At 46.3% G+C, this 12226-nt stretch overlaps 1 protein-coding gene across 1 annotated transcript in view; it reads left to right on the forward strand.

Annotated features, from left to right (window-relative positions):
- The window catches only part of RABL6 (RAB, member RAS oncogene family like 6), a 53444-nt gene extending 41666 nt beyond the window's left edge, over positions 1 to 11778 (forward strand). The window contains exons 11-15 of the mRNA XM_026049166.1: positions 3613 to 3834; positions 4935 to 5283; positions 7092 to 7263; positions 9008 to 9057; positions 9643 to 11778. Of these exons, the coding sequence (XP_025904951.1) occupies positions 3613 to 3834; positions 4935 to 5283; positions 7092 to 7263; positions 9008 to 9057; positions 9643 to 9837 (988 nt within the window). The 3' untranslated portion in view covers positions 9838 to 11778. The remainder of the gene's footprint in view (positions 1 to 3612; positions 3835 to 4934; positions 5284 to 7091; positions 7264 to 9007; positions 9058 to 9642) is intronic.
- Positions 11779 to 12226: the final 448 nt, after the last annotated feature.

Consider the following 12226-nt stretch of genomic DNA (forward strand, 5'->3'; position numbering starts at 1 on the left):
TGCTAAAAAGCACCTACCACAGTATATCAGACTGCTGAAATTCAGAGATGTGATGTGTGGTTCTGTCTATAACCTGTTCTAACTGATTCCCTCTGGGACACCAATTAGGAGAAATTGAAGAGTTCAGTAAGCATCATCCGTAATAATCAGTCCCTACTGCAACAAGTAGATTGTTGCAGTTGCAACAAAATTTATGGCAAAACTTGATCTTTGGCCTAAATAAAACAAAAGTTCTCCTGAAAAACCACACAAACCTCCTGGAGATGTTTGGATTTAAAAAAATGCTGGAGGCTGTTGAGTGAGTAACAACAGTTGGAGAATCTTGCAAGAGGAATGTATACAAGGTGTAGCAGGGAAACGGGCTCTGTGTTGCAMATGTTTAGAAGTTACTTCCCTCAGATAAAAGGAAAGATCTGTAAGCAATAGTCTTGTAATTAGTCCATATGGGAATGCATTAGTGCACTGTGCACTTCTCATTTGACACAGGGCTGGTTATGGTCCTGTGCTGTGTAGCCAAACTGCGTCCYGGGCTTTATAGTGTGCTTGAGTGCATTTTGTAAGGACTTGTTTGCTTTTCTTTTTATGAACTTCAGGGGGAGGCTACCAAGTCTGATATTTCTTGTGCATTTTAGCTGCATGGGGAATTCTTTGATTTTATTCTCTTTTCRGCAGTACCTTCTGACCTTCTCTTTCCCCATTCTCTGCTCTGAGAGGTATCACAGAGCAGAGAGTTGACTTGGAGTAACAGTATTAGAAAAAAAAACAATCTGAAGCGTGCTGGCAGCGATGAGCAGAGAGAATGAGCTCATGCCTGTGGCACAGGGCATTTCTTGCCCTAAGATGAGACAGCTGCCGAGACTTTCAGCTCCTCCTGAAGTGCTAGCTAACTCCCAGCACAGGTCTGCAGAGATTTATGCAGTCTTGGGTTTTATTTAACGACACATTATGGCTCTCTAGCTTGCAATAAAGAGAACTCCCCAAATCAGCCTCYTTGCCAGCTCATTAGGAAGTCAGTTCAGTTTCCTAATTAGTTGTCACAGCACTTACCTTGCTGCTCTTTAGCTTTTCTATCCTAGGCCAGTGCATGTGTGGCTGCACTAGAAGGACTCATGGGGTTCTGGATTGGCTCCCCTGTTCTTTCCTGCTGGGTCAAACTGGCTCATGGAGAGGCTGTAGGCCTCTATTTGCAAGTGAGTTTATGCACAACCTAGTAGTTTCTGCACATCAGTAGGCCTTCTCGGCAACCTGGATTAGATTTCCATGTCCCTAAATCTGAAGGGCTTTGAACTGGTTCTTTGCTTTTATGGCATCTTTTAYTTGTCTGGTGTTACCCAGCTGAGCTAGACCAAGGGAAGCTGAGGGCACGGCTTGGTTCATCCTGGAAGGCTCCCACCTCCCAGCATATACTCTTGTGGGCTCATCCTGCAAAATAAGATTCCCTCAGCTTATCTGCTGTATTAGATTTTGGGTTTCTCCTTCTTTCTCTAGCCCCCAAATTGATGTGGCCAGAGGATTCTGCTGGATCTCTGTGGGACTGGCTCTGCTGCCGTGCGGCAGGGCTGCTGGAGCGCTGCTGACACGGCTTTGGGAGCTGCATGCTCATGTTGCAGCAGGATTTGTTCCACCACCAGAAGCTGTTTTGTATGTGCCACGGAGGGCTCGCTCTGAGGAACTCTCAAGCTGCCCTTTGATCAGTAGCCCAAACACAGACCTCGGCAAGCCCAGGTGTTTTGGTGGGTACCTGCGCCTGAAAACTCATTGTTGGCTCAGTACTAATGCAGGCCTGGCAGCGTGTCAAGTGCTAGAGAGAGTGGTGCAATGTGCTTGTTTTTGCCTGCTCTGAATTCCTTCCAGCTGGAATCTCAGGACCACAAGCTGATACTAATTTTGCATTGTCAGACCTTGTTTGTACTGCAGCAGTGATTTTCCTGACGTATATTCACTTCGTTGCTTTGCTCTTAAGCTGTCGCTCAGTAATTTATGTGGAAGCTGTAGATGGAGGTAGTGGGTTCATGGCTAAGGGAGGTGACCCACTTTGTGTGTGTGCATGTGCACATGGATGTGCTTTCTGCTCAGACCCAGAGTGTTTTAAAGATTGCACATCAAGTCTSTGTGTGGTAGAAGGACAGCAGCAAAAGCAGCAATCTCTGAGGAGTCCCTGTGTGCTTAGCAGAGCGATGACATGTGTAAAGAAATGCAGCGTTACTAGTTCAAAACAGTACACTGCCATTTTTAGGATGTGTCTCCATTTTCTTGCCAGTGCATTTGGAGAAGAATCCCCAGCAGTTCTTTCCAGACCTTAGAAATTTCCCACTCCTGCAGCCAGTGTGGCCCTTGGAGGTTGTTTGGGGCACCCGTCTTCTCCTTTGTGTGGGAGAAGCTGTGAACCTCCCTTGTGGCTCTGAGCAAGGACAGTGGTGATGCTGAGGAAGGGACCTTCGGCAGCCTCTGCTCGGCTGGGAGCTGTGCCCCCCTCTGAAAGCAGAGGGGCGTCTCAGGGCTCTACGCAGAAAGCAAGAGGAGGAGCAGATGTTAGACCTGATCGGCCATTAATTGTAATCCTTCTAAATGTGCTGTCCCTTTGGTGATGAACACAGTGCCCCGTACGTTGCGCAGATGTGTAAATTCTTTAAAACTAACTGGTAAACAGTAATTAGACATAGGAAAAAAYGGAGTGAGCAGGAGAATTTTGCTGCACTATGTTAAGGTTTTTCAGCCTGTGTTAAGCTGTGTCATCGGCACAGTGTCGAGTCATTAAAAGGACAGTAAATATTATTCATGGTAGGTTCTCAGGAAGCAAATGGGCATCTGTAAGAAAGAGCCCAGCAGCARATAAAGCAAACAGAAATGAGGAGAGGTAACGCAAAGAGAGCACAAAAACACCTCCGTTCCTGATATGYGCGAGTCCTTGGGGAAGTATTAAACCTGCGTGGGGAAATGCAGGCGGGAATCCTCAGCTGGTAATTTCAGATGTGAAGCTCTCTGTCAAGATGTCTCTGAAAGCCTAACTGTGTTATATCCAGGGATGTTGAAAGACTCTTAGCTCTAAAAGTGTGACCTTAAGTTAATTGAATTTAGGGACTGTTAARGCATGGTTGTGTTGTCTAAGCAGCTGCCTGCTTCAGGGAGTACCACCAAAATAGAAATAATTCTAAGAAGTAGCTGCAGGTGAATTTGTGTAGCAGTGACAGTAAATGGTCGGATTTAATTACAGATTGGAGGGATCAAGTCAGGCAGTTCCTAATGTTTAACTGACTCATCTTGCATGTGAGAGCACAGAAGACACGGCTGAAGCAATGGGCTGCTCTTCAGCACCAAGACCTGCCTTTTCTAGCCACTTATACTAGGCTTGAGTGGTGGCAGCACTGTGTGATGTCTTCTGGTCCCCATCTTGGTACTGGGCTTGTGGCACTCGTAGGCTCTATGGGAACAGGTCCTGGTGCTGGGCTGRGCAGTGCAAAAGGGGAGGCTGGTGGTAGAGTCACGCCTGGATAAGGGAAGTCAACCTTGAAGTTACTTCTAAAAGCTTGGCCAGGGTCACTCTGCTTTGGAGGGTAGGATGAGTTTGTCCCAGCACACCCTGTGGTGTCTGATCTGTGTCTACCTTTGCAGCGATGGAGAGGCACCAGGAGGGAACCCTATGGTAGCAGGTTTCCAAGACGACCTGGATCTGGATGACAAAATGCCCAGCAGGCCCRTGCTGGCAGCAGAGCGCGTGCCCAGCAAGAACATCACCCTGTCCAGTGAGGAGGAGGAGGAAGAGGAAACCGTGAAGGACTCCAAGGTTGGACACCTGCCTGAGGAGGACATTGATACTCAACATGAAAAAAAAAGGTACAAAGCACAGCTTGAAATATGAAATTGTGTTAGCAGCCTMGGGCCTCTTTCTAGCCCTGCTAATGGCTTCTTGTGTGGCCTCCTAGGGTCTCTCTGAGCCTCTTCCTTAAACTGAGAGGTGGGGATCTGTTTACCTTGGGTGTGACTGATATACATAGTGCTTTCAGAAGGTGGTTGGTGGTACTGGGATTTCTTASAGCACAGTTACACCCTGCCTAAGTGCTGTGTCAGCGCTCGTGACCCGAGTAAAGTCCTTCAGCGGTCGCGGGCACGTTCCTGGTTAGAAATGTCCTAACCTTTTTCTCAAATTGGAATGAGAGACTGTAACCAAGCTTTTCAACGTCTATTCCTAGCAGTGTGAGGAGGACAGAGGAGTTGAATCTTGTGGCGAGGGGAATGGAAGTCATTCACCACATCCCGTGTTAGAGAACGATGAACTGAATCATRTTTTTCATGTATCCTGTAGTCCTGTGGGTAATATGGGCAGGCTTGGCCAGCTGATGCAGACACCTCTGCATCAGTATCCTCAGGGACAGGAGAGCTGTCTTTCAGCATTTGATTTCCTGCCAGAAACACTTTCATCCTCTGAACGGTGTTTTTTTGGACAGCCTCCCTGCTTCCTGCATGTGCTACATCTCCTTTTGAGAAAGCCTGTGAGGCAGGCTCAGCTGTCAGGTGGTCATTTTGCTTCGCTTGTGCAGCGCTGAAGAGAAATGGGAGTTAAATGTGGAATACCAAAAGAAAAGTGCTTGTTCCTCCTTTAAACATCCTTCTACCACTGGCTAGGCGTGCATGACTGTTGTGATAAGAGGACATGCCTGATGCAGAGACAGACATTAGGAAAGGATTAGCATATAAAATATGGGTTTAGTAGCCCTGCAGGAGCTGGGAAGAGCTCATTACTTAAGCTCTGGTGTCTTACTTGTCTCCAGTAATGCAGCTCCTGGAGTTCACTTCATGGCCTCTATAGTGGGATTGAGTGGAGGCTTCTTGTCACCCCTCTCCTTAGAGCTTGCCTGCAGGAGGCCGGGAGCACTTTTGGGACCTGGAGACTACTGGTGTGGACTGGCTCTAACAACTCGTTTCTTTCTTTCAAGGTCTTCCAGAAATTCTCTGAAACCACAGAGCGAAGTAATTTCGACCAAAGCAACTGACCCGAAGCCTCCGGATAATTTATCTCCACATTCTGGATCTGAAAAAAACAGCAGCAGCAAGGTCAGCTCTGGGCTGCCAACAGCTGCTGCTGCCACCCCAGCAGCAGCCCAGCCCTCAAAGACCACTTCTCAAAGCAAAGGACATGCTCTCAAGCCCAAATTGGTCAAAGAGGAGAAGCCTGAAGAGTCTGACAGTGATCAAGAGGGACCAATAGCTACTCAGATGCTCTCATTTGTTATGGATGACCCAGACTTTGAAAGCGAGGAATCTGACAGCCAGAGAAAGAAAATGGTAAATAGCATGCGTGAATCCCTGTGTGCTGCTGCAAAGCTGAGCTGGAAGCGTCGAGGCATCTCTCTGAGCAGGGCTTTCGTCTGCTCTCCTGGTCTCGCAGCAGCAGTCACAGCAAGCCTGGTGCTAAGCAACCTGAAGGGCTTGGTTTCAGCACAGACCTGCTAATGCTGTCCTTGTTGAAGTCACACAGCAGTGAGGGTTGTGGTAATGGATTTTAAGTGTGCTGTTATTCTCAGTAACTCCAGATATTGCTCAGTTCAGCAGTGTGGAAAGTATGAAATTCAAAACTCAGGGGTTTTCATTCCAAGTTTATTATGAGGAAATGTGTGCATGCCAGAGAGAAACAAGTGGGCTCCCAACAGTCAATCAACAATCAAAGGCCGTAACTGAATTTACTTGGCATGGCTCATTACTGAATTAGCGGAATATGCTGGAGARGAGCTCTCCAGCAGTGTCAGGTTAGCAGGTTAGCTGTAATATCTCCGTGATGTTCCACACATGGGCATCTGCTCAGTGCAGCCTGTGCAGATGATTGCTCAAACACAAGGAGCAGCTGGAGTTTCTCCTGGACCTGTCGTGGATTAAAGATGGAGAAAACGTAGGGATCTTCTTCAGGCTCATAAGAACTTGCTACTGTGGCTCTAGCAATTCCCGATTACAGAAATCTGCACTCACAGACAGTGAAGCAGTGGAGTTAGTGAAAAAACAGCTGACTTTGCTTTGAGATAGGCCCTTGCTTTTCAAAGCTACTCCCGGTGTCTGAATTTGCTGTCATTTGGGAGGGTTTTGTGTGTTTGCATCGTTATAGCAGCTTGCAGAAAGGACACTTGTCCCAGTTTCCTTGACCTTCGCTATGTGTCATCGTGTTCTTTATTAAACGATTTTCCATTYGTTCATTTTCAATACTTGCTTTTCCTAGTACCTTGATATAAAAGCAAAAGTATTTTGAGCAAGTTTACTTCTCCTAGGATGTGAATTATGAGAAATGGGATTTGTAATGGAGCTYACCCTTGCAGTGGTGTCAGGGAGATGCTCTTCATCTTATAAATGGTACAGAGATTACTGGTCAGGCTAAGCAGTATTCCCAAGTCATGACAGCCAGGCCCACAGCAGTGAGGCCCTATTTTGTCATCACAGAGAACATCATAAAAAAGAGAACATAACAAATTCTGAAGAGGATCACTTGACRTGCATCAGAGATCATTAACCTTCATTTCCATTCTCATTGTGCAGTGAGAGAGGTTTTTTTAGGTGACATCCAGCCTCTGCAGTGTCCTGTTTTTAGCCTGTGTGTAAAGGGAAAAAAATCATCAAAAGGGAGCTCCCTTTTGACTTGTCAGAGGGATTTATTCTGCAAACACAGACTGCTTCCTTGGCCCCGCGTCGTGCTCTCTGTAGCACACCAGACCCCTCACTGCTGCACAGCACAGGGTTTGGTGCAGCAGGCCTGGAGATCAGCTTTCAGCCCAGCATATCTGATTTTATCCACAGCAGAGGTATCTCTTCAGGGCTGTCGAAGGCCAGTGCTGTTGAGCAAACACAGTTGAAAGTCTTGTTTAAAGCTAGCACAAATGTGAAGTAGCAGAGCATGCTTTCCAGTACCAGTACTACCTAGGCATTTCACTGTAGCAGGGAATAGAGCTTATAGGATCAAGTATGTTGATACCCAGGGACTAGCAGCTGAGATCATCAGCTACCGTTTCCTTCCTTCCCACTCTCTCACATCTGGAATCTTTATGTAAAAAAACACTTAGAGATTTTGGTTGAAATATTTGTCTGTAATATCTGCCTTCTGATGTCTGTAGGATGAATTCCCCATCCGGGAGGATCTCTCTGAAATATCTGATGATGATACCTCATTGGCAAAACCACCCCAGCCTGTGAAATCAACAGTCCCCTCATTTAAACTGAAGAATGATTCAGATCTCTTTGGCTTGGGCTTGGAAGAAACTGGTCCCAAGGAAAGCAGTGAGGAAGGTAAGGATCAAACTGCTTCCGTTCTTGCTCATCTTGTTTGCCCGGGAACTCATTTCTCCTTCCAGGATGTAAGCAAATCAATTTGCACTAAATAAAATACCCTGTGACTTATGCACAGACTTATGTGAGTGCTTAATTGGTTTAACACACCRTAAGTAACTTTCTTCTGTTTTTTCGTGGGAGAACAGCAGTTTGGCTCGTCCATGGCATCAGCCATATATTATTTTTGCCCCAGCTGGAAGCAGGAGCACATCTTTGTGGGAGACTTCCTGCTTATAGCTCTGCATGCCTGGAAATTGGTGTTCAGCACTGCAGTATCCACCCCCTCAAGAACCTGCATCAATTTGAGCAAGATGCTCTGACATACCCTGCCAGTTTACCCTTCTATTTTGAGCAAAGATGGAGTGAGGATCTGATCATAACCTAAGCATTCCTCAGGGCTTTTTTTTTATTCCCTCCATCCCCTGAGGGAACAGATCCTCCTTGTGCAAATAATGTTTACTGTTTTGACATCTCTATAAAGCTGCTTCCTATAGATCTGCCCTTGATGTCACCCAGAAAGATAGGAAATTAAAGACTTGAAGGGAGAAAAAGCTGTAAGCAGCATAGGAGGAATTTCACTTTGAATCACTGTTCCACAAGTGTAAGTTAGGTGTCAGAGACAGCAATGGCTTCATCAGYTTGTCGCTTTGAGGTGCTGAGCAGCACAACTTGCAGTAGCTGCCTGGAAGTGAATCTGAAGAAATWCAAATAAATAATTAAGCTTCAGTTTAGCATCTCTAATAATACAGCGTGGCTTYCTCCTGTCTCCTCTTTCTGGAATGAATATAAAAACATACCTTGCTAGTCAGTCAGGTGGAGCTTGACCAGCTATTATATTTGTCCATGGTGGACTTGTATTTACTGATGAACCGAGGAAAAAAAATATAAAAATAAGATACTGGCAATAAGATATTGCATGCAGTGTCATTATAAAACCTCCTTTATAACTAGCAAATAGAAACTCTTCTATGCAGAAAAATTCTGTGCGAAGATATAGAAGCTCAGCAGGCAGATCAGCTGCTGAACCAGCAGCCACAATAACGAGACAAATATTCTGACAGTGGTTGACTCTGAGGCTCTTCCAGTGGGATTGGTCCTTGTAAAACAGGGCAGCAACACTGGCCTTTGGCCTTGTGATGATGCAGTTGTCATAGACACTTTGAAMAACAGCAAGCGCTGAGCTACTGGGATGCTCCCATGTGGGGACAGCGGGGTTTTAGTGGTCCTGWCCAGTGCTAGTTGCACTAGCTGAAGTGCAGAACGTGTCTGTTCTTGCCTGTGGCTTWAGCAGTATTTACATGTGTCCTTGAATACTGAGCGCCCAGAAGCAAATTATTCCCAGGAATAATTTTCAGTTCTGGAGAGGAGCCTGGTCCCCAGCCCAGCCTTTGGGCCAGGTCACAGAGCAGGTCTCTGTTTTGTTTTTAGTAGCAGTGATACAGTGAATGGCCAGCTCCGTACTCATGTCCATGTGAGTGGCACGTATGGCCACAGGATAGACATATGTCTAATGTGATGAGGATCTGACCGCTGAGGCCTTTGTTGGTTTCCAAGGAGCATAATTGAGCCTGAGGAGTCAGAATTGCCTTTAGACGTGACTCCAGGACAGGACATTTTCTCAGAAGTGGGGTTGTTGAGGTAGAAATGCATCTCTCATGGTTTAATTTGATTTAAAGAGAGCATTGTTTTCTTTTTTGAACAGATAAGCAACCCTCCAAGGATAAAAAGAAGAAGAAAAAGAAAAGCAAAGAGGTACTGTTTCATCCCTGAGCCAGAGATAGGGGTGGCCTTCTACAGCATGCACTGTGTGTCTGGTGGACCTTCTTCCATTCTTCCATCCTCCAACTAGATCCGTGCTCCCCAGGCTCTACAGCCCTACCAGCTACATCAGGGCTTAAGGGCAAATTTTGAGAGCAGTTACATTTTGAAAAGGCAGCGTCTGAGTTTGTAAAATGCATTATAAAATAGAGCAATGCCTCTCCCTTGGGCTGAGCCTGTTGATGAGCACCAGGACTTTTTCTAAGCAGAGGRTGTCTCGGCCAGAGCTAATCGGAGAGGTGGCAGGGGGCTGCAGGAGGCTTTTTCATTGACATTTCTTACCCGCTGTAGTCACAGCCAGCACTACCTGACAGACCACCACTAGGTGTAAAGCAGATGGTGTGTCCTCTCTTCTGTCCAAACTAGCAGGAGGGTCTTCTGGAACTAACTCCCAGCCACCTCCATAGTGGACTCTACCCTCCCTAAGTCAGGTTCCTGTCAGAGCCAAGTTTCAGGGTGATAAATGATGAGTTACTGGCATGCTCAGAACATTTATTAAAGTGTTTTCTCATTTTGCAGGAAGAGGAGAAGTCCATAAAAAAGAAGAGCAAACACAAAAAGAGTAAAGAGAAGGAAGAGGGCAAAGATGAGAAAAAGAAAAAGAAGAAGAAGAGCAAGGAGAAAAATGAGATAGATGAACTGGAGGCTTTTCTTGGAGGAGGAGGAGCCAGCATGAGTAAGCCACGAGGAGGTGGGGACTATGAGGAGCTGTAGAGCAGCCGTGTGTAAGCGCAGTGGACTCTTCTATCGGTGGCTGTCTCCATCTCTTCCTGTGAGTCACACCAGGACAGGTGCAGATGTGTAAAGCTTTGGCCGTTTGCCCTATAAGTCCCTCAAAGCAGAGCTAGCAGAACAAAAGCTTTACATCTGCGTGTGCTGTTCTGGTGCATTTGTTACACAAAGAAAATGCAGCCATGATGGACTTGAGTGAAGGGAAGGTTCAGGATATGATTCCTGGGCCTGCTCCCAGGCTGTCATTCTGTCTTCTTCCAGAGATGCCCAGTTGGGTAGCTGGCAGAGTGTGAGAGGTGAAGGGGACCTGCTGCCTGCTGCACCCCTCCTATTCATCTGCCGCACACCCAAAATTCCTGTCTTATTAGAGGAGTGCAACAAAACATGCTGCATGAACGCCTCATGCTCACTTGTCTCAAATCTTTAACTTTTTATCCTTCCTATTTTTTTAATGAGAAAGGTGGTATTGGCCTTTGCTCCACCTGGCGACTGATGAGCTTTAAATCAAGCAGATAATGCTACATACAGCTCTTTAAGACAGAGARCAAGGGCCAGAATGAGAGAGAGTGCGTGTGATTTTGGAGTCCTTCTGAAAGGGACCTTTCTGCACAGCAACTTAGATAGCACTCACTGGTGCTGCTGTTGGAATTCATGATGCCCCCTTGATTTCCGTGGCCCCAGTGTCTCGGACACTACACGTAAGCTGCTATGCAGTTTGGGAAAACAATGCAAAGCGCAAAGCTAACTTGAAAAAGAGAGAAAAATCAGTGCTTTTCTGCATTTCCCACCCTTGAATTTGCATACACTAGAATCCCATCCCTTTGGTACCTCTCAGGGAGATGACTATCATGGAAATGGAGATATCCAGAACTTCAGAACTGTCTACAGAAACAGCATCAGCATGGCAAGGCAATTGCTTCTCAGGCATTTTACAGTTGTGCTGTAAAAACAACAGCTGCCTCTCTGCACTGAGTGGGACAACCACTGTAGCTAGGACAGCCTCCTTCCTGGTGCAAGTACCATCAGCACTGCAGGCCGTGTTTGCTAGACCAGGTCTCCCTCCCTTGCCCCAGCTGGAGAGCCTGCTCCTGCCATGGGAGCTTGGAAAGCCTTTTGATTTTCACTCTGTTGTTAGACCCATGGAGCGGTACCTGCTCAGCAGCACAGGTTGCCAGTGGATGGACTCCAGCTTTTTGCACTTGCCTGTGTCTCCGTGAGCAGCCTCTGTGTTTTATGAGCTTGTTAACGTTCCATACCCCTTCTGTTTTGGTGTCCCTTCTGCAGCCCAACAGTAAAGCTCCCTCCAGAAGCGCTGTCTTACATTACCCTTTGGCTTGCAAGTTGATTTGGCTTGCAAGTTTGATTTTTTTCACCTCTTCTCCCTCTCCCTTCCTTTCCACGTAAGTTGTCAACCRTGAAATCCAAACTGGTGTTTTCTTTGACATCCCTATAAGGCAAAATATTCTTTGGATCCATCTTCCACTGCAAAACTGTCTTGAACAGCAGGCAACTACTGCGTTTTTCTTTTTATTCCTTTTTTTTTTTAATTTTTTCCTCCTTTACTCCGCAAGAAATGCACTTGTAGCTGTTTCCTTATACAATGAACTGGATTTTTGCTGCATGAGCAGTATATTGTTCAGGTCTATTTCATTATGATCTTTTACCTTCTTCTCTGATGATCATTTCATGACACTGTAGGTAAATTGCATGGGACAGTTCAAACTTCGCATGCCTGGGGAGGAAAATATTGACTGAAATGCAACCGGTTTGCAGCCCTGCTTTCAGAAAGGAAGGGAGACAGTCAGGCTTCAGCTAGCTGCATTCCTGAAAGCTCTTCTGTTCTGTAAAGGTTTGGGGTCATGTTCCATTCCACATCGGGAAACCTGGTACGGTCCATTCCAACTATAAAGCTCTGTTCCACAACTGCCTCTGTACATCTCCATTGCAAGCGTGTGTCTACCTGGACTTGTGAGCTGCATGTCCCTCCAGGACTGTTTCACAAAAGGACAGCCCCTGCCTCGTGCCGTTGCATTCTTACGCGTTGTGGAAAGGGCACTAAATTAAAAATTACTCCAAAAAAAGTCAAACTGAGAACCCATGAGTTCTTTCACAAAGACCAAGATCTGTCCCAACAAAGCTTGTGTTGTTCCACGTGGCATCAGGGCTAGAGTCTGTGTTTCTATTCAACTCTATTTGCTTTGGAAGGCAGCTCTGAGACTAGCAGAAGGCTGCACAGGCACCGAAGCTCCGAGAAGAATTGATGTTGGCATCGGTTTATATTTTATCTGGGCCAGATTTGACCCCAGTAGGAGCCTTGACACTCCCTGYAGCTCAGTTCATTGTCAGCACAAGGGACTGAGACAAAAACAAG

Source organism: Nothoprocta perdicaria, unplaced genomic scaffold, assembly GCF_003342845.1.
Source record: "Nothoprocta perdicaria isolate Ctin4 unplaced genomic scaffold, notPer1 scaffold_6, whole genome shotgun sequence".
Classification (NCBI taxonomy): domain Eukaryota; kingdom Metazoa; phylum Chordata; class Aves; order Tinamiformes; family Tinamidae; genus Nothoprocta; species Nothoprocta perdicaria.